The sequence below is a fragment of the Echiichthys vipera genome (assembly GCF_963691815.1).
Source record: "Echiichthys vipera genome assembly, chromosome: X".
Lineage (NCBI taxonomy): Eukaryota > Metazoa > Chordata > Actinopteri > Perciformes > Trachinidae > Echiichthys > Echiichthys vipera.
The window spans coordinates 17,515,613-17,541,185 of record NC_139825.1 but is presented as its reverse complement, the minus strand read 5'-3'; the positions used below and the strand labels follow the sequence as shown (position 1 = coordinate 17,541,185).

The following is a 25,573-nucleotide window of genomic DNA, read 5'->3' as shown; positions in this document are numbered from 1 at the left end:
CTTACTTGTTGTAAAGGACTTCTGGGTCAAGGACTGGGGTTTGGTTGATGGTTTAATAATGACCGTTAAAAAAGCAATAGAATAGACTAGAAATAATTAGAATAGAAATACTTTAGTGATCCCAAGCTGGGAAATTGCAAGAGACAATATGCTAAATGAGAATGTAATAACATTAGACATTTTAAAGTTTGGAGACAAGGTTTTGCAACAAAACAACTGTTAAACTGCGTAATACTATAACTGGATTATTATTTGCCTGGCTAGGGTGATTGGACCATTCATGGAATGTGTGACCTGAAGGAAAGTTATGTCATGACGCACATGGCTTTTCACTCATTTAATTTCAGGCGTGTTTGGTAACTAATCGCACTTTCAATTCAGTGCATTCTATTGGGATAGAAAGCCAGTGTCAAGAACCAGTAGCGGTAATACACTTGACCCTTCTGTTTGCACATGGTATAGAAACATCTCTGTAGTGTGAGCTGACCAGTTGCCGGACAGTTACAGAGTATACTGCATATATTGTTTGAGCTTTAAAACTGGTATAATAAGTCAGTGTTCTCAATGAGCCAATGAGGTTAAACATGTTTTTTCACATGGCTTTAACATGTGGGATTATTATAAGTTTTGTTTGAACACTCTTAAAAGATAAAGTACTTATAACTCTGGGAACCATCAGGTTCTAAAAAAAAAACATACAAACAGGCAATATTTCATGTCAGATACTTGAAAGAATCTGTGAGAAGTTGGAATCTAAGAAAAGGGAGTCTAAAAAAGGCTCTGATATCCAAATTCAGTTGTCTACAGAAAGTTCTCGGTGTATTCTATAATTCCCATCACATTTTTTTTCATAAACACACACACATGCACAAACGAAGTGGTTACGGATTAGGGATTAACAATTGCGGACTTGTCTTAAAGGATAAACCAAAAGCCTAAAGCCTCTCTCTGACCAGCCTTTCTGAGTTAAGACAGAAGAATAACCTGAAAGGGAAAGGGAAGAGGACGGATAACTTGTGGAGATCCATCACTTCTCAAAAAGAGGAAAAGGTATGACACCATATATTTTTTATAATATCTCTCTCCTTTGAATTACAACAAAGTACTTTCTTTTTCTTGCATGCTCTGTTTTTTTTTCTACTGATTAACTTCTGGAATATTGCTAATATTCCTGTTGTGAATGTAACATGGAACAAGTTAAAATGCTTATAAGGAAAGCTGACAGCATATATTAATTGATGTGTTAAGTTGGAGTAGTTTACCTGATCAAATTATATTGATTTATATGAATATTTTTTATGATTCTCGTATATTTCTCGGTATATGTTAACTAAATCTAATTTGCGTAACCTGAGTTGTAATTTTTCAGTGTCAATTATGTTTTAAATAATGCTCTCGTGCTAACAGCAATAGTATGGGTACTGTATCTTCTTTTAGCCTGCAGATCATGTTGATATCATGGATAAAATAGCCCATAGTTGTATCTTTTTACTACTAATAAGCCATAAAACTAATTGGTTTTCAGCAATGAGCAGCTTAAGCAGCTCCGTCACAGGCATTAAATTTATGCTTTAAAACAATGCACTCCTCCCTCCTCAGGCCTGTTCCCTCACAAATGCCTTTTCTTTCTTCCATAAGAGTATTATCCAAAGATTTCTCATGTGCCCAAAGCAGTTCCCTGCCCTCTGTGAACAAACTCATTTTATCCCACAGTTATCGAAAACGCTCAATAAACCCTAAAAGATTATGAAATCAAGTTGGGATTTGCTTATATGGATTCCTGAAATAAGTCGGAGTATTTCTCCTTTCTATTAAATCGGATTCGGCAGTTTGCCATGTAACCTTTGCTCAACATGTTTTTTCAGCAGGTAATAAGTCCTCCAGGTGACCAAAGACCCACTTCTAATACTGGAAGCAGCATGGATACACAGTTTGTCTACGACATTTTAGGGTAAGACTTACAGATGCTACACTTTTTCTTGGGCAGTCATTTGGCAGCTGCACCTTATAACCTCCGAGGATACACATCTATTCTTCTCAATGTCAAATCCCTGCCTTCCTCACACTTCTCTCTGTTCTCTTTCAGGGAAAATGCTTGGTCATACATCACTGCTACCTTTGTAGTGTTGTGGATTATTGTTTGGCTGTACAGAGACAGCCTGGAGATTGAAGACTTCCCCGAAAAGTATGTCTTTGTGACGGGCTGTGACTCTGGCTTTGGAAACCTTTTGTGTAAGAAGCTTGATCGTAAAGGTTTCCATGTGCTGGCTGGCTGTCTCACGGAAAAGGGAGCTGATGAACTGAAGAGGGTGGCGGGGCCTTACTTGAAGACCATCCTGCTGGATGTGACCAATCAGGACAGCATCCAGAAAGCCATGGAGTGGACTAAGAAAGAGACTGGCGAAAAGGGTGAGAGATGATGCTGCATTATTTAGATGTAAGATGTTAATCAGATTTCAAAAGGCAGATCTGTAAATCTATTCTTCCACCTTTTGTCTTTCACTTCCTTTTTTTGCAGGACTTTGGGGTATTGTGAACAATGCAGGGCGCTCATTACCCATGGGTCCTTCAGAGTGGATGAAAGTGGAGGATTTCCACAGCACACTGAAAGTCAACATGAATGGAGTGATTGCCATGACGATGACCTTCCTGCCCCTCATCAAAAAGGCTCAAGGCCGTATTGTAAACGTAGCGTCGGTGCTGGGTAGGGTGGCTGCAAACGGTGGTGGATACTGTATTTCCAAGTTTGCAGTGGAGTCTTTCTCTGACTGCCTCAGGTAAGACACTTACACAACCTTATCAACATTATATAAGAGCACACTGTAACAACCTCTGTGTGTTATTAAACACAAAGGAAGTATTTTGACAGTTTATTTTTATTGACTGAGAGAAGCAAAAACTCCCCCAAATCCCCAATAATCCCTTTTCTATCACTTTTAGAAAGACCTATATTTTAATTATAAGAACAAATAGTCATTCAATGTCGTAATCTTCATATTGTCTTTGTCCCAAGAGGGAGATTTGGTTTTATATTAAACATTTTCTGACAAACCATAACACACATTTAGAGCAATAATAAAACATATTCCATGCAAGAAATTGCAGTAATTCAAACTGCCTCAGTGTATGCCAAGCAAACAAATATTTCCTCATGAGACCAGGCTCACTGTGTTTGATCACAAGATATACTATTGTGTTCTCATTTCTTACACTCAAGTTGTCATTTATCATCTAAAAGGGTGTTGCAAAGGTTTGCAGTCAGTGTTACAGACTTGTTTCAAGCTTTGTTGTTTTTATAATAGTACAAACGGTCAGGTACAATGCTATTATACATTAGTTTCTGTTTTCAGGAGAGATATAAACTACTTTGGCATCAACGTGAGCATAATTGAGCCGGGGTTTTTCAAGACTGCCGTGACGAACCTGGACCCCCTCGAGAGGGAGCTGCATCGCCTGTGGAACCAGCTCAGCCCTGAAGTACAAGCCAGCTATGGAGACAAGTACCTTGATAAATGTTAGTAGACTGCTGTTCTTTATTTTGACTCATCATGCAAACTATGATCACTCCACTGGTTTATTTGAAATGTGACACAAAAATACAAAAATCTGACTCTGTTTGGATTATTGATCACAATCAAGATGCGTTTAAAATTATAAAAATGTTGCCTTCTTTTTTTATAAATTATTAATAATATTCATCTTATTTATACATTAAGAAATACATAAAATGAAGGTTGTAGGACACTGTCAAGATGCAGGTTCACTGTGAATTAAAATTTCATGAATCTCACTCAATAATCAGTACATACATTTGGAGAAAAATGCACACAATATATTTGAACTGATTCTCAATTTCAGACATCAAGATCCAGCGTTTGATCATGAATTCTATCTGCGACACTGACCTCACCAAGGTGACCAGCTGCATGGAGCACGCTCTGACTGCTGCCTACCCACGCACAAGATACAGCCCTGGCTGGGATGCCAAGCTCCTCTGGATCCCGCTCTCTTACATGCCCTCCTGTGTAGTTGACATTGGGCTGAAACTGGTGCTGCCTCGTCCCTCAAAGAGCGTGTAACTCATGATGACTTTGAGGAAAGTTATCAAACTTTCAAACCGTTTTATGTCATTTTGATGCAGTACATAGGGTTACTTAAAGAAATTAATATTTTGCCTTTCAAAATACCTATATTCCTTATCTTCCTTGGCCATGCAATGATTTGATGATGCTGTCACTATTTATATGATCATAATCTACAGGGGTTATTTTCCTGATGTCTGCTTGGGACATGTAAGAAAATAATGAAACTATATTGTATACTGTTTAATTATTGTTCTGTTTGTTAACACTATGCTGTGCCTTTTGACAATATTGTTTTTATGTTCCTGGAGGCTGCTAACCATCAGAGGCTGAATAAACAGGATTTTACTATCAAGAAACTGTCAGAATGCAATTATCAACGTGTTAGAGTGGACACAAATAAAATATATAGCTAAATGCTTTACAAAGGAAAAACGACTACCCACAACAATGTGCATTTTCATGTTTTGAGTTTTAGTTGAACTGTTTCTCCATTATGGGCTGAGACACATTTTATCTAGAGATTTATGAAACATTTTGAGAAATTTAAAATCTCAAATTGGTCTGAAAAAAACAAAACATTTTCAACCAACATTGTGATATACTGTGGTGGAATCAGGTAAATATTTATTATGTTTGAGACCTCATCACGCACTGATATTATACATCTAATAATTTCAAATCAACTGTGTAATATACAGTATAGATATGTCTGGATAATACATTATTTGTGTAGATTTGATTTGGTATTTTATGTGTAAGTGCATTAACATTTAATTTACTTTTGTTTATCTTGATAACATTTGTGGTTTCTCACAGTTCAGTTCAGTTAGTTATCAGTTAAGACACTGACAGAATGTACAAAACAGGTTAAGCTGTTGGTGAATTTAATAAAATGAGAAGCCTGTAGGCTGCCCATGTCTTGTTACACAACAGGTCAAAGGCTTAATATCCCTGAACAGTGACAGATACCATGTTATCATCATCATAGCTAGAAGCCTGCTCTTCTCTACTCTGATATTGTTGGTCCGTTTCATTCACAATACTTGATTCTGTGATAACAAAACTTTACATTTATCCTAATATAAACCTCATGGCATAGCTCTGCTCTTCAAGTCAAGCCCCTGATTGGCTGCAGTATCTGTCAGTCAAGTGATAGATGAGGTGATGTGTCTTATAGACTGTATTAAACAAATATTGATCATACAACCTAATTGTTCAGGTGTAAAAGTACATAAGCTATAAGCATCAAAATACCTAGAATAAAATAACAAAATTTAAAAAGTGAAACTAAGGTACTCATTGTGCTGAATGGCCTATTACATGAGACTGCAAATTATATTATTGAATAATAATTATTGATGCATTAATATGTAGCCTACATTACTTCAGTGTTGCATTTGGTAACAGCGCCAGGTAGCTTGTGAATTGTAGCAAGGGACACATTAAGTATTATCTTCGTCCATAAAAACGCATCATTATTTATTTGCTGATAATAATGTATATTATCCATCAGAATCTGCATTATGTAGTGGAATAAAATAGCAACTGCATTTCCGTGTGAATTGCATGGACTGTAGGCTATAAAACAGCAGAGAAAGACGATTAAGTAGAAGAGAGCGGAAGTACTCAAGTAAAGTGTGGGTACCTCAACATTGTACTTAGGCACCGTACTTGAGTAAATGTTACTTTTACGCCATCGTTATCGGTTAAGTTTGCGTGGGGGGGTTCACAAGTCAAAACGACAAATTTCCCGACGGCACCTGAAGGCAGCAAAACTTGAGCCTGTCATCTGAAAGTCAGTGACCTCGTAGGAGCCGCTGGAAAACAACCAGCCAGCAGCGTTATCTCGCCTTCTTCCCAGTCAAATCAAGCTGTTAGAGTGGGTTGGTGTGCAGCCATGCACTGTCTGAGGGCGCTGCGTCTGTCCACCTCTGTCCAGCTGATCGCCAAACATACAGATGCGACTAAGGTTTTCATCATCCAGCCAGTATGTTGCCTGAGCACGAAGTCAACAACGACGTCCCAGCGGCCACTGCCTACACGCATCGATCATTTCCATCACAACATGTAAGTGTCTCTGTCTGACAAACACCCGAGTGTCCGGCTGCTGGTGTTTAATCCCTTTAAGGCGACTTCCAATTGTTTTATGAGTTTTACCTGGGCCTGTTAATATATTTACATCACATAAGAGGCATTTACTATGTAGCCTATTAACAGTGTGCCTACTGCTGTACAGGTGGTAACATCAGGTGTCGGTAACCAACATGTCACATATAAATTCGGCAGTCAGCGCTTTGATGTGAAAGTCCAACTGAATTTCAAAGAAATCTCGTCAAACTGCAGGTGCACTTGAAACAAAGAAAGACCCATACAGCCGGCTCCTGAAAATCACAACACATACAACATAAATAATGATTTTCTGTCATGCTGACTTATCTGTAAAGTTTATTTTGATTCTGGTATAGGTCACAGAATAGTGACAAGCAGTTTACGTTGAACTAATTGACATATTAATTTTATCACTGTTGACATAACTTATATATTATATCACAATATAATTACAAACATATTAGCAACATTAGAAAGAATCATAATGTCAGTCTTTTGTAGTGTATAATGCAAGAATGATCTTTTCTGAGACTCTAATCTTTACTTCATCAGGGATTTCCATCCAAAGTCCCACAGCTTGGGAGTGGAAGACATGCTTTTCTACACCATCACAGAGGGAAAAGATCAAGTCCCTGTTACATATTTTACTTCAGTAAGTAGTTACCAAAACACCCACAGATCTATCTATCTATCTATCTATCTATCTATCTATCTATCTATCTTTCTATCTATCTATCTATCTATCTATCTATCTATATCTATCTATCTCTACCTACCTATCTATCTATCTATCTATCCATCTACCCATTTATATATCTATCTATCTCTACCTATCTGTCTATCTATCTATCTATCTATCCATCTCTACCTATCTATCTATCTATCTATCTATCTATCTATCTATCTATCTATCTATCTATCTATCTATTTATCTATATCTACCTATCCATCTATATCTATCTATCTATCTATCTATCTCTATCTATCTATTTATCATCTATCTATCTATCTATCTCTATCTATCTATCTATCTATCTATCTACCTATCTATCTCTATCTATCTATCTATCTATCATCTATCTATCTATCTATCTATCTATCTATCTATCTACCTATCTATCTATATCTATCTATCTACCTATCTATCCATCTATATATCTATCTATCTATCTATCTATCTACCTATCTATCTATCCATCAATCTATTGTGCTTGGTCCACTGTTGTCTGCAGGCACTGAAGAAAACCGGCCTTCACCCATCAGATCCTCGTCTAAAGGACTGCATGGAAAAGCTTCGACAGGCTGTGAAGGAATCTGTTGGTGAGGTGATGATGGACAGAAACCTATTCCACAGGTGAGACAAGTGGAGGAGATGAACAATTGGTTAGGACTGAACATTTTGTGGTTTGTTGAGGTTTTACTGGCTCTACTACCAGACTGAGCGGGACTAAGAAAGTTTTTTTTTCTTTTCTCTGATCTTTGAGTTAAAGTTAGTTTTTGCATCGCCATGCCTCGATTGTGATGGTATTAAAAGCATGCATGCCGGGAGCTTTTAATAAAGCGAATAAGTGATGAATCAGACATCAATTATAGCCTAATTTTACACATAATCCATGATGATGAAGATACAGAAAAATAGAAATGCATGGCTAAAATAGCATGTTGTAGGTTTTCTTTGGAGCCAGTTGTAATACACAATGCTATAGCACAGATACTGATGTCCTGTGGTTTTCATTTCTGTGTGTTCTTTGTCAAAAGCCTCCAAATTCTGAAAAAAAATTGCATAAACTAAAGGATTGTAATACAGCAGATCAGCAACTCAAACACAGAGACACACACATGATGACTTTTGGGAAACTGAGCAACAGAGCAGCTGCAAGAATCATGGATTCAATCACATATTTGACAGGAAATATATATATATATAAATATATATATATATATTTATATATATATATATATATATATATATAAATTTGATTTTTTTTTTAGTGTTGCTCTTCTACAGTGCAATGTCCCTCAAAATAGACTTGTATCTCATTGCTGGTTGTTTTGCTTTCCATTCACTAGGCATGATGAGACCCATCTATTTTTATACTGACCTTCCAACAACAATCCATTCTAATGAAGGATTTGTTGTATGTGAACTGCTGCATGTTTGTATCTTTCTTTCTCTTATCTTTGCTGGTCTCACACATACTTCGCATTACTGAATATATAAAGAAATGTATTGACTTGATTAAGAACAATTTGAAGAATGTGGAGGTAGTCATAACTACAGGTTGTTGACACAGCAACATGAATAATTCATAATGTAATGCTATAGTTTGTATAACATAGTCAATACAGAAACTGCTTGAGATTTTTAGGTTTTGCATACAGTATTAAATAATTTCACCTAATCAATGTGTGGGAAACCCAATAGTTCCTAGACCTGATGCAATCAATCCATATTTACCAAAAAGATGACAAAAAGCAAACCACAAAGATATTCTCTTATCCCTGTTGTCTCGCTGTTTATTAATATAGTGTGGCTACTGTTGCCAAACAAGACAGTAAACATTCATGTAAACTTCAGTAAAAGCTAACATGTGTGCATAGACAGTCATAAATTGTACATGAGGAGAACTATTCCTTTAATTTAATTAGCCAAAACCAGGAGGTGTGAAAGTGTTATGTAATTACTGTGTTAGTGTGTGTGTGTGTGCGTGTGTGTGTGTGTGTGTGTGTGTGTGTGTGTGTGTGTGTGTGTGTGTGTGTGTGTGTGTGTGTGTGTGTGTGTGTGTGTGTGTGTATGTGTGTGTGAAAGAGAGCGAGAGAGAGAGAGAGAGAGAGAGAGAGAGAGAGAGGGAGAGGACATATCAGCTTCATTCCCTGTCATGTTGTTCAAAGCAAAGGCCTGTAGCTCAGACTGATGGCATGCAGCTGCTGCTCTCTCTCTCTCTCTCTCTCTCTCTTTCACACACACGTGCACACACATATACACATACACCCACGCACGCACGCACGCACACACACACACACACACACACCACATGTACTATGTTACAGTTATTTTCAGTAAGTGCTCCTTAGTGCATTATGTTGTTTTTCGTTCAGGTGTGTCGGTGGAAACATCGTCCTGCTGATCCAGGCCTTCAGAAACAGATTCATCATCCCTAAGTTTGATGTGTTTGCACAAAAAATAAATGAAATCTACAGCACAGTGCAAAACCAAAGTGATGGGAAGGTATGCAGTTGTTGTTTGTTTTCTTATTGTATAGAAATAGAAAATTATTTTTATCATAACTTGAGTAAATTTCACATATAGTGGAAAACAATGTGGTACATTTTAGGGGGTCAAAGGTCAAGGTCACTGGGACTTCCCATAACAGATTTTTGGCCATAACTCAATAAATCTTACACTAATTATGAAAACATTTCACACATGTCTAATAGTATAAAATGATGACGTGATGACCATTTATATCCAAAAGGTCAAAGGTCAACTTCACTGTGACATTATTCAACTCCATAACACAGGAACAGAAGGGGAGACATTTGGTCTGATACTGAAATGGTGACACTAATTTTGAAACAGTTTAACTGAGTTAAATATTTGAACTTCGATCACTGTTGTAGCTAACAACTATTAATTTATTTTAAGAATTTTGAGAATTAATAATACATTCCAGTTTCTTTCCATAATGCCCCTGTTGTTATAAAAAAAAATTGATTTATTTTCTCTATACTATGCTCTATACTATGGGGAATGTTTTTTCACAGTCTGGGATATGTCAATGATAAGCAATAAAGTTAATGATGATGCATATAAACACCACAGTGCTCCATAATTCAGCAGCAATAACCCTAGTGGTCCCACAGTTTTGAAGCTGGAACTCTAGGCTGAAAACCTGATATAATAATGTATAAATTGTATGAAATTGTGATATTATGGCCGTGGGGATCAACAATTGTTGTTTTAAAGGGTTTCAATCATTTTTATCCTTAAGGGTCTGAGTGTCTGTATTTTGGTTACACCATTTATTATAGACTTTTCAAAGGAGCTGGGGTTAAACTTTCAAAATTCAGAAAATAAAGATCAATCTGTAGTGATGCACAAAATTTAAACTGTGATTTAATTGCCACTCTGTTTTTCTTATGTTTTCTGGCTTTAGGTTGCTGACTACATCCCCCAGCTGGCCAAGTTTAGTCCAGACCTGTGGGGTGTGTCTTTGTGTACAGTTGATGGCCAGAGGTAAGAATTACAGATTTGTACTTTACAAAAATAGTCTCACCACAAGGTCCATTTAGTTTACCTTGCACAGCAGCTGGTTCTTGTGATAACACAAAATCATGTGCTGGCAACAATAGCGGCTGCTAAAGACATTAGCATAGATGCTGCAAAAGCATCAGTCAATCAGAAGAGAATAATATTTATTCATTGGGAGAAGAGCATAGAACTGCATTTTAAATGTTCAAATAAAACATTTCTGAGCACTTTATAGACTGCACATCCATATTGGCTTAAAAGTTGAGATTGATTTGTTTTCACGGATGCTGAGGAAGACTGTCTGATATGTCTGATATCGAAAGCTCCAGAATAGCTACTCAATAAACTTTGGGGTTGAAATTGTTATATATTATTGTTATTTCCAAGATTTGAATGATTAGAAGCGGTTTATAAAATCACATTTTTTTAGTTTCACTCATTACAGTTTAAGTAAGCCTGTGAATGTTCTCATTTGTCCAGGTCATCGTTATCCCCAAAGAAATTTAAGCCAAAAGCAACTGGACTTGGTTGTTTGTCTACGAGGACGTTTCACCTCTCATCCAAGAGGCTTCATCAGTTCATTTATGCATCTGACTGGTCGGACCAGTCCCAGCCTGGTCAGATGGCCAAGTTTCATGAAAGTTTTATGAAAAGCTTCATTCATGGCAGAGCAGTTTACCTGGAAGTAGAAGTCCAGCACATCGATCATATCTGCTACCGGAGGGAAACACTGGTGAAAGAAATATGATCATTGTGACTGTTTGATTGACTGAAGTACACTGGCGTAGCACTGTTTAAATATATTAGGATTTCTCAACCGGAAAAAAAAGGCTATCTTGGTCAGGTCATAAAGCTCTCACTTAGTCCTTACATAGGATCCAAAGGTCATGAATAACGCCTCTGACACAGAGATGCATACAGGAGATGTATGGATAAGCCACCGAAAAGGAATGATAGCTGCCAAGTTCAGTTGCTTTTGACTTAAATTTCCTTGGGGATACAGTTTAAGTTCTCAGCCTGTTAGCCCGACATTTGCAATAGTGTCAGAAACGTAGGACAAATCTACACGTGACAGCTATAAGCAGTGCTCACTCTTCCTTATATGTATCATTGAAACTGCCCCAATGGTGCTGCTGAATAACATCTCACTTCATATGACTGTGAGCAATTCTGCCAGAGAACCTCAGTACATCTTCAAGGTGTGATTGTCAAAGTGGATCTATTTTATGTTCAGTGAGACTGGAAACATTCTTCTTCTTCCTCCAGGCACTCAGTCGGTGACACCAAGCAGCCGTTCTGCCTACAATCATGTGTGAAGCCCCTGCAGTACGCCATCGCTGTCCATGAGGCGGGAACAGAAAGTGTTCACCGTTATGTCGGCATGGAGCCCAGTGGTCTCAAGTTCAACATGCTCTCGCTTGATGATGAAGGTGTGTAAGGCCTCTATATCGCTGTCCTGTTGGACTGGATTTCAAAACATTATATATTTTTACACCTTATCTTATCTGTTTTTTGGTACCAAACAAGCAAGATGTATGTAACTGTGGCACAAATTAAATTCAAAGTTAAATTTCACATTAGAAGTGGAATCAAAACTATTTCCTTTCTTTTACTCAACGTAAAGTGTAAAGTTCAGGCCATTGCTGCACAATGAATATGTTCACCTTTGGAGGTGAGCTATCTCATTGACGAAAAAAACTATCTGAAAATGTCAAATAGTGAATTTATTACCTACTTCTAAATTGGAAATGTTGCACATTAACATAAATTTGTGAAAAGCAGAAAACGAGAGTTACGAATGTAACTATGGTTCTATGTACCCCTGCAAAGAGAACTGTCGCCTGGTGTGATCAGCCTGGACAGTTTTCTCAAGCATCTGTAGAGCAGCTGTGCCAAACATCTCCCCAGGTTCCACCGTTCCTACACGTTTCGGACAAGGGTGACTGTGCCAGCCAGACTTGAACGACAATGGACATCAAACGCCCCAGTTCCCTAGACATTGAGGCAAGAGCCTGCAGTGAGGCATCACTGAGGCTGATGGGGGATGCGTCCACTACTGCCCGCTGCAGGGAAACTGATCGGGCAGAGTTTTTCAACCTTGGGGTCCCGACCCCACGTAGGGTCGCCTGGAATTTAAATGGGGTCGTTGGAAATGACTATTAATTTATAAAATATTACTGAATTTTTTTTAATTACTTTTTTAAAAATTAAAACACTACAAATTATCTTAAACTGCCTTCTTTACTTTCACTAATTTAAAACTTCTTCAAATAAAATGCAGCATATACAAATATCTGAGCTTTGACCGCCGCGATCACTGCTCAGTTACGTTACTTAAGTTACGCAGGCTTCAAACAAACTTGCAGTGAGAGTAGGCGGGAAAAAACAAAAACAAAATGGAAAGCATAATTTGCGCCTGGCCCTGGCTCTGCAAAAACAGCTCCAAGAGGAACAGATGGACAGACAATAAACAGACAGAGAAAATATGACCAAAGTTTCATTCAAGTGTGATGGAAAGCAATGAGGAGAAGCCGAAATGTTTGCTGTGTGGTAACGTCCTGTTTGCCGAGTGTATGAAAGCCAACAAACTCAAAAGACACTTTGAGACAACACACAAGGAGCATGTCGGCAAACCAAGATCTTTTTTTGAAAAGAAATTTGCCGAGCTGAATAAGCAGCGAGTGTACTTCAAAAAGGCTGTGACTGTTAGTGAATGGGCCTGGAAAGCGTCTTTGGAGGTGAGCTATCTCATTGCTAAGGCTATGAAGCCGCATATCATTGCTGAGACATTAATATTGCCAGCTGCCATCGAAATGGTAAAAACGATGTGCGGTTGAGGAAGAAGCTCAAAAACTGAAGGTGATACCACTGTTTGACAACACGGTGAAAAGAAGGATTGATGCAATTGCTGATGACCGAGAGAGCACGCTGATAGAAGAACTTTGCAATTCCCCAGCTTATGCTCTTCAAATGGACGTTAGCACAGAGGGAAAAATTTGTTGGTTACAAGAGATATTTTGTATTACCTCCCTCTCCCTGGACATGAGACTGCACAAGCAATGTACCATGTCCTTCAGGGTTATATGGAGAAAAACAGATTTCCCTGGGAGCGTATGGTGGGATATTGCACAGACGGAGCTCTGTGTATGGCAGGATGGCAAAATGGTTTGGGGACACTTATAACTCAGATGACCCCATCTGCAACATGGAATCATTGCATGATTCACTGTGAACAACTGGCATCTAAAGAACTGTGTGCGCCCATCGCAGACATACTGCAGCAGGTCATAACCATGGTGAATTACATAAAGCCACATCCTCTGCGCGCACGTCTGAGAGGTAAGGTGTTGGAGAGGTTTTTCAAGCTGAGAAACGAACTGTTGGCATTTTTCATGGATGTGAAAAAAAATGATTTTGTCAACTTTCTGTGACCAGCAGAAAATTTCCCTCCTTGTATATGTAACAGACATCTTTAGAAAACTTAACAAATTTAACATAAGCATGCAGGGGAAAAACAAGAATGTCAGATGCAGATGAGTGATCATATTGATGGATTCAGGGAAAACTGCATGTGAAGCTGGATTTAGTGCTCCATAGTACCGTTCACGACTGTTTGTTACATCAGAGATGAGATGCGCTCTGTCTACTACAGCACCTGACTTTGAAAGGCTGCAGCGTGGTGCGCAGGCTCAGCCATCCAATTATATATGGTGAGGTGACTTTCTTTTTTTCAAATGTTCACCGTGGCGAGGCTAAGATGCAGCAGTAGTTGTTTTTTGTTGTTGTTTGTTTTACATAATTCCGTATATGAGAGAGATTGTTTGCTCAGTAGGCCTTTTCGTTTAGCCTTGTGAATGCAGCCACCTGGATCAGAGAAAATACAATTGTCATTTTGTGCACTAATCCCGGCTACTCTGTATTTTCAACACAGTATAACAAACATGATCAAAAACTAATTCTAGAGAAAGAAATGTCCCAGAAATGTATGATATCAAATTGGGGTCACTTCCCAAAAAGGTTGGGAACCACTGCAATAGGGCAAGCATAAGATGCGAGAGTGAATTGCCAATACGACCCATCCGTGCCGTCATGCCATAGGCCTTATGAAGAAGGTCATCCGTGACCCAACATTGCGGGCTAGGGCACCTGGCATCTGGCCTCAGGGCCTCGTTGGGGGAAACTATGAGGGAAGCAATTGTTGGCTCAGTCTCTCCAGCATACGTGCAACTCCCTCAGATATTCCTCAGAGGGAGGAACGGTGAAGGTGGCAGGGGCCGGAGTGCACCTAAAAAAAGCACTAGCAGGAGCTGGCTTTGCCTGCTGGAGATCTAGCTGCAGGCGTGCCAGGGCTGCACGAATGATGGATCCCATGAAGCCATCTTTCTGCACCAGAATGGAGGGACAGGAGGAGAGACTTCATCTAAGCTAGCTCTGTCGCCAGCAGATCCACCTTCGAGGACAGCTTGTCTGACCTAGCTTCCTTCCCGGAGGGAGCACCGGCAGCTTCCATGGCACGCCGCTTGGGACGGGCATGCAGGGCTGGGGACGACCGCCCTGACAATGTGGAGACAGCATCGGCCATCAGGCTCTCAACCTCAGCCAGACTTGCAGCTCTCACAGTTAGAGGCATGTAACGGCAATTCATGCAGGCGTCTTCTGAGACACCCTGCTTCAGCTGGACGAGGCCAAGACAAGAGGGACAATGGTGATGGCCATCTTTGGGCTGAAGAGGAGCCATACAGGAACTACAGGCATGAGAGTCCATTGTGGCACAGGCGCGTTTACAGTCACCCCCCTCTCTTATATTAATATTCGTTTTGAAGACAGAACGCAAAAAATTCTTTTTTTATTATTTATTTATTTATTTTATTTTGTATTCATTTATGTTTTACCTGCTATAGTGACAGGGGAGCGAGGACACACCCCTTCACTAATGTGGCAGTTATCAATAAGAAGCCAGCACCGAGCACAAGCTCCTGCCAGCGTAGCCCCTTAAGGCAGCCTGAGCGAGGGCACTTCGCCAACCGTGGGTTCTCTTTTAACAGAAACGCGGACAGTGGTTAAAGCTACCGTGAGTGGGGAGCGCCTCCACTGATACGTCCGCTGTCAATAACAAGCTAGCGCCGGGCATGCACTCCTGCTAGCGTCCTTTCAGAGCAGCCTGAGCGAGAGCACTCCGCTAGCCACTACAGGACATGTAACAACAAAGTAACGTAACAAAAATTAGCTTGCTTAATTAGCGAAAAACCCCATGAAGTTAGAAAACAACGATACAGGCGAGGAGAGGGGAGCGAGAGCCCTCACTTCACTGATACCGTATCAACAAAAAACAAAAAGTAATTTTACTATAATCCCCCTGACAATCAAACAAACAAACAAAAAAACAGACAAATCAGCCAAACTGAAACATTATTGGTGGAGGTAATCATTTTTAGATGAATGAGCAGGCTCATATCAGATGTGTGCACTTTGGTTGTACTTTATTTTCCCATTTTCGGTTTTCACAAATAAGACTACAGCTGAATTACAGCATGTACAGCACTTTGAATCTCAGTGAATATTATACTTTATTATGAAACATTATTTATTTAGTACAGGACTTTTCATTAACGTTTTGTCTTATCTTATTGTCCTTTCTCCCAGAAAAGCCACACAACCCAATGGTGAATGCTGGCGCCATAGTGATCAGCTCTCTTATCAAGGTAAACAGATGGACATGTAGTGTGTGATAGTTGAGTCAGCTCATACGGTTAATCACACTCCATTTGGTAGAAAGTCAGGGACAGAACATTTTATGAACATAAAGAGTGTGGAATATCATTAAAATCTGCTTTACTCCACACATGAAAGTCAGCGAAAATCATTGATTGTTAAAGATCATATGATTTGAATAAACTAAAAAAAATGTCTGACTGATGCAGTTGCTTATTGTTATTCTTTTAACATTTATTCACACATTTGTTATTACAAAGAAGTGTTTAACTGAAAATATTCATAATAGTTTTGACTTGACCTGCCAGCTCCATTTGGCACTATAATGTGCAGTATGCTCTCGTTTAGAGACTGCATGTTGTTGAGTGAGTCTGATGATGTGATGAAAATATCATGACGGGACAGTTACAAGTTTTTAGTCTATCTCAAAAACATCCTAAATTTGTTTGAGAAATCTTAACCTGACTGATTTTGTTGATTGTATTCACAGTTTTCTGTGCTCCTGTTTTGAGAAATACTCTCTGAACTCCACCTGAGGTTTACGATCAATGCCTATCTTTCCTCTTGTCCTGTACCTGTTGATAATAGGGCACTAAATTATGCAACTCTTGCTTTGTTTTCAGCCTCGTTCAAATAAGGCAGAGAAGTTTGACTATGTAAGTAGTATGCCTCTTCTCTGTTAACACCGTGAAAGTGAAACATGATTGATTATGTCATTGCTCAAAGATGTTGCAGTACAATTAAAATACTTTCTTTGTTCTCCTAGGTTATGGAGTTTGTGAAAAAGATGGCAGGCCAAGAGTATGTGGGATTCAGCAATGCCATGTGAGTTTACTGTTGTTTAAATTTGAGGTATTTTAAGTAAATATATCTTTAGCACACCAAAGTGGAAAGACAGTGTCAGGCAATCTGCCTGTCCACGGCTCTGTTGCATTATTGATGTTTCAGTATTGACCCTCTCTGCTTCTCTGTCTCAGGTTCCAGTCAGAAAAAGAAACAGGCGACAGAAATTTTGCCATCGGATACTACATGAAAGAGAAGAAGGTCAGTCACAGACTGCTGAAATATGTGAGATTATAAATGCTTTTTTAAAATTACTGTGTCCTCTTTTTGAGATAAAACTTAATGTTAGAAACTCTGAGTGTTTTGTATTCATGAAGTTTCTTTAAAGAGACAAATGATTAATGTATTTGTGTAAATTCATTACATATTAATCTTCCAATTATTTTCATAAATTTATCTGATTTCTGATTTATCATCAGAAATTGTAAAAATAAAAAAATCTAAAAGCTTTGCCTTTAAGTGATTACTTAAATCAAATTCATTTTTAAAAGAAAAAACAACAAATAAATTTAAAAAAGAAAAACTTGCTTGACCATTATATTGTTTTCACTATATTGTGTTTTCTTTTTGCTTGAAAGGGTTTTATGATCCCAACATTCCTACAATTATCTCTAGCCACAATACAATTTTATTTATTTATTAATCTATATTTTTTTTATTACTCCCTCCATTTTTGCTACTGCCATCATTTTGCAAGACCAACGAACTGAAATTCCTCTTCGTCGGCTTATCCACACATCTCCTGTATGCATCTCTGTGTCAGAGGCGTTATTCATGACCTTTGGATCCTATGTAAGGACTAAGTGAGAGCTTTATGACCTGACCAAGATAGCCTTTTTTTTCCGGTTGAGAAATCCTAATATATTTAAACAGTGCTACGCCAGTGTACTTCAGTCAATCAAACAGTCACAATGATCATATTTCTTTCACCAGTGTTTCCCTCCGGGAGCAGATATGATCGATGCGCTGGACTTCTACTTCCAGGTAAACTGCTCTGCCATGAATGAAGCTTTTCATGAAGAATCATTAAACCCATAACCTTGTGCATCCTGATATGTATTATATAAGCTGTAATGAAAATAGATTTTGACCATGTACTGACCCTCTATTTGTCTTAGCTTTGCTCCATAGAGGTGACGTGCGAATCAGGAAGCATCATGGCTGCAACTCTGGCCAACGGAGGGATCTGTCCAATTACAGGGGAGCGTATCCTGAGTGCCGAGGCAGTGAGAAACACTTTGAGTCTCATGCACTCATGTGGGATGTATGACTTCTCCGGCCAGATGGCTTTTCATGTGAGTTTACCATCACACCTCTGACATAATCAATTCAGTGTGATCACTTCTCCTGGGTTGTGAAGGAAATGCTTGTTAATTTGTTGACCTGAAACAAATTCCACATTTCACATCTCTCAGGTGGGCTTGCCGGCCAAATCCGGGGTGTCCGGTGCTATTTTGCTGGTGATCCCCAACGTCATGGGAGTGATGTGTTGGTCTCCTCCTCTGGACAGAGTTGGAAACAGCGTCCGGGGAATACACTTCTGTCAGGTTAGACCAAGACACAAGATTAGTTTTCCTTTTGTGCCTTTGCATTTACACTTGGTTATATTTTACTATATCGTTTAGTTTTTTTTCTTTAATGTAGGCTATCATTTGCTAACCTGACTGCGCCAGAGGGATTAACTGGGAACTCTCCGTTGGAGATCTCTTTGGGAAGGGGCGAAAATACTGGTTGCTGATTGGATAAACCATCAGCAACATACGGGCCAAATCAACCAGTCAGATCAACGAAGCGTACGACGTACTAACAGTGTTGGGGCAAAGTTCAGAAAGTAAACATCATATAACGCAAATTTACTGATAAAAGGCACAATTTCAGGTGTCTGGTCCATATTGCAATAGAAGAATCCAAGAGACAAAGGTGTTAGCTTTATAGATGCGCTCATCTCATCTGTGGAAGCCGCCAAGTTTTTTTTGTTTTTTTTCTTGACCGCCATGTTGTTTACAGTAAACAGTAGCGTTTCGTTGCGTCACACTCAAATCCGCCTCCAACGCTGATTGGTTCGGTCGCTTGGAAAAGACAGAGGACCCAAAATGGCGCCCCATTCATTCCTTTGGAAAGCCGCTCAGTGGCGCAGGCTCCCCTAAGGACGGCGCCATTTGGTTTAAGACGGATTCGCGAGTAAAATACAATGGAGCTCACAAGATCAGGATGGTCTCACATGGCTAATCATTCACCTCTATTTTACATCTTCTGGTCTTGCATATATATAGCATGTGGAAAATGATAAACAGAGAAAAGCATAAGCAAACGTATAAGCTGTTAACGTAAAAAGAAAACACTATGGCTAATAATAATAGCCAATGGCAAAAAACTTATCCTTAATATTTTTCAGCAAAGACTTGTGCTATATTTATACTTTTTAATTGCACTGTTAAAATTATTCAAGTAGTAAGAGTAGTAATATGATACCTATCTCAAATCTTAAATCTGTTGAAGCTAGTATGCTGTGTCTGAACTCCTGTTTCGCATTGCTTTGTCAGGTTATGATGAGCATTTGATAAGAAAATTTGTCATTAGCTGTTATTATGTCACAATACAAACAACAATACTGTAGAATAACAGAATCCTTAAAAAATGAATGCCGCTGTGTTGCAGCGCTAGGAAAGCAACGATGACCTGCTAAGTTAGACAATTGCTTTATATTTGTTCTACCAAAACTGGACACCTGGAAAAACCCTGGGAGTGGCTGTGGGTCATGGGATAAAGCGGATTGTCCACTGATTGCAGGGTTGGTGGTTAGATCCCAGGCTCCACATGTCAAAGTGTACTGAAGCAAGACACTGAACCCCAAGTTGCTCCTGATGGTTGGTAGCATGCTGCCAATGGTGTGTGTGTAAATGAGAGCGCTATATAAATGGAGCAAGTTTCAACTCAAACAATCAATATCATCCAGATGTAAACTCTGTAACTTACAGATAAGACAGTGTGGAAGGTAATATCCATTACTGCGAGAGCAGGGTTATTTTGGGACAGAAAACCAGCCCCCTGTGAGCAGCTTCAGATTTTACATCCCAATGACTTCATAGGTTTACATTTTCTGTTGTTACATTTTCTGTTAAACCTTCATCTTGTTTTGTTTGTAATATAGTTTTCTTTATCTTAAAGTTTAAAAAGAATATATAAGCTCTCCAGTGTTTTCCTCTGCTAACAATTACACTGTTTCTCATCACCCTCAGGAGCTTGTTTCGCTCTTCAATTTCCACAATTATGACAACTTAAGGCACTTTGTCAAGAAGCAGGACCCTCGGAGACTGGATGGTGATGACAGGGTTTGTTGCTTTGTTAGTCTGTTCTTGCTGGTGTTTTTTATGTGTTTTGTGCCTCTGTGTCTATGTTTATATTATGTCTCTGTATTTGCAGAACAAATCTGTTTTTAATTTGATGTTTGCAGCCTACAGTGGAGATGTGTCTGCTCTCAGAAGGTACATCACCACCAAACCTCATTATTGTTTGTCCTGTATAACAGATGGCCTTCATAATGTTAACACCATCTGTGGGTACTGTAAAACATAAAATGTCTTAGGAAAGAGCAGTAAACTGCTTCAGTGCTGCTTGACATAGATTTTCAAGATGTAATTTCTGCACTTATTTCTGTCTGGTTTGTAATATATCTCAGAAACATAAAGTTGTCTAGTAATCATACTGGTACTTGCATATTGATTAGCTCAAATTTAAGTACAACGCTAAAATGTTTATTTGTAGTTCTATTTTTATATCACTATGTGAACAAATTACATTGTAATGCATCAACAATGATGATGGTGAACTGTACTTTTATTTATTCCTTTAGGTTTGCTCTCTCATCCATGGACATGGACCTGAAAGATTATGATTCTCGAACAGCGCTGCATATCTCTGCTGCAGAGGGTGAGCTCCATGTGATCTGTTCATCTGTGCTCCTGATATTTAGTGAATGTGCAACATTAAATCAGTTCCACTGGCAAACTATAAAGCTGTCAAGCAGCAAATATGTATGACAGCTCTTAAACGTCGTGTAGCGAAAAGATATGAACTCCAATAAAACATGAATGAAACATAATAAAAACACACAGCTATTAAATGGTGCCCTACTATATGCACCTATGGCAAACCTACACAGGGGTTTTCACTTTTTCTGCATGATTTAACCTCTACATCTTTCTGACCCTCCTTTTAGTATAGTCGCACCCATTACACAACGGGAGAAGTTGCACCTTAATTACTCTTATTTCTTCATTAACGTTTATATGAAATCTACCTGATGTGTAGCTTCGCATTTTGTTGGCACAATTTTGGAATTCGGAGATACACCATTGTTCTTATGGATTTTTTCTTAAGATAACACAAAGTTATGCTTCACAACAAACTCTCTGCAGCTCCTCTCTTACTCAAGTTTCACACCACTGTCTGCTAGCAACAAGTTATCTTGTGAAATTTCAGAACAAGACTTCACCATCTTTCCAGATGACAGTGAGACACATTTAACAAAAATCTGAGCCTCTCAGCAGAAAAAACAAACACTTTTAGTGGATGTACATTGATGGTGAACACTTGCCCCATGTGATACATTGCAGCCTGTTTCACAGCTGCCGGGCTGCCGGGCTGCTGGGCTGCCGGGCTCCTGAGCTCCCGCTCAACACTGGAACAGTTTAAATGTCTTTCCCATTAGTCACTCAGTCACAGTACGTAAGTTATATAACAAAAATCTGTTAAAATAGATTAAAATAAGTCAATAAGTCGTGTTCAGATTGCTTTCACATGTGACACATACAGCGGCCTTGTGGGTTAAGGTTCTATGTTTTTCGACCCATCCATCCACCCAAACCCCAAAGCACACTGTCGCCTTTTCTTTATACTACGTGACCTGACTTCCTCCTTAAAAGCCCTGCATATCCTGTGTCACGATTCAAAGGTTGTGTATTATTATTTACAAATTATAGTACATTACTCTTAGGTAGGTAGGTGTGGCACTTTCGTTGGAGACACTGTGAACTCTGCTTGTAAATGTTGTTTAGCTTGTCAGGTTACACCTGTCCCATCCTGTCCCAGTGGATGGAAACAGGACAGGTGGATAATAACAATGATGGGGGGAGACAACATAAAAATTCTGTCACACACCCCCAAACTCCAGTTAAACTTACTTGAGAGGATAATTGTATTTCACTTTCATTGTATGTTCACAGCTGTAATTAGTGCTAAGTTAGTTTCACTTCATTTAATTAACTATTAAGGCAAAGTACCTCTGGCTCACATTATACAAGACTAATGAATCAGCTCACAGACACCATATGCTTCATTATTTATCTTCTAGTGCTCTGAGTTGATCCAGAGTACAGGTTTAACGCTCCGCTGCAGTGACATTTTTCAAAAAGAGCCTTGTAAGCAAGTAATTTGTTTACAAGATAAAAAATGGTAGTAATGTCATTTTTTTTTCCCAAATGAAAATGGCAGAGCTTTGCTCTCCTAAATCTGATTTTGAGTTGGATTGGGACTGGATGGAATTGTCCTATATCTTTTTTACCTCCACATAATTTCTATTTTTAGCAGCTTTGTTTTCTTCATCCACATTTTTTCATGCTATTAGACAAATCCTGAAGACCTTGCTAGTTCGGCACAGCATACCCTCAAAACTTGTCTTTTCTCAGGTCACATTGATGTGGTGAAATTCCTTACTGAAACTTGCAGAGTGGATCCATTTGTAGAAGACAGGTGAGAGTGGCATCTGCAACAAACTAACTTCTGTCTTCTTATTATTTAGCTCTGCAGCTTCACTGCTCCTTATGTTTGGTGTTTGAGCACAAGTTTTCCGCTCTGTTTTATGTTGTTTTTAGATAGAATCACAACCACATCTTTAGATGCTTCTTCTTCTTCTTCTTCTTCTTCTTCTTCTTCTTCTTCTTCTTCTTCTTCTTCTTCTTCTTCTTCCTCTTCTTCTTCTTCTTCTTCTTCTTCTTCTTCTTCTTCTTTCCCATCTGATACATATGTGATGTGCTTTCTGGTCTTAGTGGGGTCTTATGTGGTTTGAAATACTTAAATGAAGTAGACTGTAACACTGAAAATGTTCCCATAAATGTGGCTATTCGGACATTTGTCTAACTGCAAAATCTTGTGCTTTTTTCTTGCAATTCAAAAACTTGCTGACAAACTACAGTATTTAAGCTCATTTGGTGTTACTTCTCTAGTATAAATACGTTCTAAATGGACAGTCTCACATGTTAAAAACAAAAAAAACAATGTTCATTCATATGCCGTTTTGTATAAAATAGAATAGAATAGAAATACTTTATTGATCCCAAGCTTGGAAATTGCAGTAAAAGACTAATAAATCAGCTCACAGACACCAGGTTAGGTATAATACCTATATCTATATTATTATATTATTTATATCTATAAAGATATAGATATATATATATATATATATATATATATATGTATATGATCCTAAATGTTTCAAAAAAAGTTCAAACCCAAATAAATATGTAGTTTTTCTTCACATTTTTTGTCAGTGTCAGGCATCATATCCTCTCGTGTGCATCAGCGATGGGGTTGTCTGCCAGAAGTGGTCATAAATTTACTTTGTTTTAAGGCATATTTTCACGATAGTCTTTAGATCTTGGTTGTTTTTAACTTTATATTTAACTGAATGAAGATTTTTCGACCTAAGTTTCAAAGAAACAAGCTGAGTAAATGCTCACAGCTGGGATGTCCTGTATCTACCGAATTATTAGTATTGGCAATTATTAGTATTGGCATTTTAAATGTGAAACTGCTTTGTTCAGAGTGTTTACTGGTTTGAGTGAACCTTTGAACTTAATTATCTTAACCACATTTAGTTGATCTAAATGGCCGGCTGTGGCTTGGTGGAAGAGTGGGTCGTCCTCTGTTCGAGAGATTGGTGGTTCGATCCCCATCTCCCCCCGGTCCACATGTCGAAGTGTCCTTGGGCAAGACACTGAACCCCGAATTGCTCCCTGTGCTACGCATGGGTGTGTAAATGTGGTGTGAATGGTTAGATCAGATTAGATGGTATGTAGATGTCCACTGCCATCAGTGTGAATGTCTGTGTGAATGGGTGAATGTGACAAACACTGTGAAGCGCCTTGAGTAGTCAGAAGACTAGAAAGGCGCTTTATAAGTCCATTTACCATTTAAAATGGAATACTTAAATTTGCACCACTGAACATGCTCATCTTTATCATTTTTACTCATTGCTGTGCAGGTGGGGGAACCTACCAGTCGTTGACGCCATGCAGTTCGGACATGACGAGGTGGTGAAGCTGCTGAAAGACTACCAGCAGGTCTGCAGGCAGCAGGAAACGCAGCACACTAAGGCTGAGCATTCCCCGAAGCTGGACACCATCGAGGGCATGGTGTGACGTATCTGAATAGAGTCCCCACACATGGGGCATTTGTGTAGTCTGTCAAGTTTTGAAATATGAAGGTCCATTTTGAGCAAATAAAACAGACAAAGACCAGAATATGACTATATAAATATATATAAACTGTGCCAACTGCAGGGAAGGAAAAGATCAGTGAGTGAAAATGAAAACGGTCGAAACATGCAAATAAGCCCAACAAGAAAATACAATGCAAACAATAGGAAAAGAAAAAATACTAGCATAACAAGCCAATAGAATACAACATTGTGGGTTGTGTAAACAATAACATATTCTGCAAACAGACTAATTTAAAATAATAAAACAGCTGGAACTCGACACAGTGTTCATGTTATGGTAACATTCATGTGAAGTTAAATGTAGCAGAGGGTGTCAGTATTGTTGAAGAGGTATTTGATTAACTCAAAAGATGGATATTTGTACTCCCAATGCTTCACAGTATGTATTTCTATTATTCTAGTGTGCCTTGTTGAAATATTTGAATACATACAACTATCTGACATGTTTTGATATAAAATCTTGAATTTGGCGTAATATAAAAGGGAGACAAGGGAATGAATTGTATCCAACAAACCTAATGTTGGATATATTGTATAGATTATGTTTTTCAGCTGTAAATTTCTTGTCATAACATTTAACTCTGCATAAAAAAGAAATTCCAAAGAGTAATTTATGTGGAATATTTTGACATTGAAGACATCAATTGAATATATTTTATTTATCTGCCACCGATACTTTCATTTTGTTTTTATTTTATTTTATTAGGGTAATCAATGCGTCATGCAGTCAGAAATGTTTTATTGCAATATGAAGCAGCAGGTAGTGTGGTGTTATTTGAAGGTGGACATCATTATTTAAATGCCATTATTACAAGAGCATGATTTGTATGATTATTATACAGTTTTATTTTCTAGGAAACAAAGAGTAGAAAAAATAATATAGAGACATCCAGCTGTGGCTATGAAGGATCAAACTAATGTATGCTGAGTCATGATGAGGTCATTTTAACAGACTTTCCCTCGTCTATATTCATAGATTTAGAGATAATCAGTGTTGACAGATTGTCCCTTTACTGACCTGGTTCATGGAGTTAATAAAGGCTGAGATGCTGGCAAACATTTGCAGCCACATGT

The 25,573-nt window shown here is 38.5% G+C and overlaps 2 protein-coding genes across 2 annotated transcripts; both read left to right on the top strand.

Moving 5' to 3' along the window:
- Nucleotides 1-1,919: 1,919 nt before the first annotated feature.
- rdh5 (retinol dehydrogenase 5 (11-cis/9-cis)) lies at nucleotides 1,920-4,079 on the top strand (the record flags this gene model as incomplete). Its single annotated transcript, XM_083939671.1, has 5 exons — nucleotides 1,920-1,951; nucleotides 2,087-2,409; nucleotides 2,519-2,777; nucleotides 3,351-3,514; nucleotides 3,859-4,079. 5 exons carry the CDS (start codon nucleotides 1,920-1,922, stop codon nucleotides 4,077-4,079), a joined length of 999 nt encoding a protein of 332 aa, XP_083795797.1.
- Nucleotides 4,080-5,955: 1,876 nt separating this feature from the next.
- On the top strand, nucleotides 5,956-24,900 carry gls2b (glutaminase 2b (liver, mitochondrial)). Its single transcript, XM_083939296.1, has 18 exons — nucleotides 5,956-6,152; nucleotides 6,747-6,846; nucleotides 7,427-7,548; nucleotides 9,294-9,423; nucleotides 10,352-10,431; nucleotides 11,713-11,876; nucleotides 16,090-16,148; nucleotides 16,782-16,814; nucleotides 16,925-16,983; nucleotides 17,136-17,202; nucleotides 17,935-17,985; nucleotides 18,120-18,296; nucleotides 18,417-18,548; nucleotides 20,241-20,333; nucleotides 20,425-20,486; nucleotides 20,855-20,931; nucleotides 22,689-22,752; nucleotides 24,263-24,900. Exons 1-18 carry the CDS (start codon nucleotides 5,983-5,985, stop codon nucleotides 24,417-24,419), a joined length of 1,797 nt encoding a protein of 598 aa, XP_083795422.1. The 5' UTR covers nucleotides 5,956-5,982; the 3' UTR covers nucleotides 24,420-24,900.
- The last annotated feature ends 673 nt before the right edge of the window (nucleotides 24,901-25,573 follow it).

Bases quoted from the DNA above. Each gene is read 5' to 3' on its own strand.
- gls2b (XM_083939296.1), top strand. From the start codon at position 5,983: ATGCACTGTCTGAGGGCGCTGCGTCTGTCCACCTCTGTCCAGCTGATC. The intron at 18,297-18,416 runs GTGAGTTTACCA...CACATCTCTCAG, and splicing joins CCGGCCAGATGGCTTTTCAT to GTGGGCTTGCCGGCCAAATC. The intron at 20,932-22,688 runs GTGAGCTCCATG...GTCTTTTCTCAG, and splicing joins GCATATCTCTGCTGCAGAGG to GTCACATTGATGTGGTGAAA.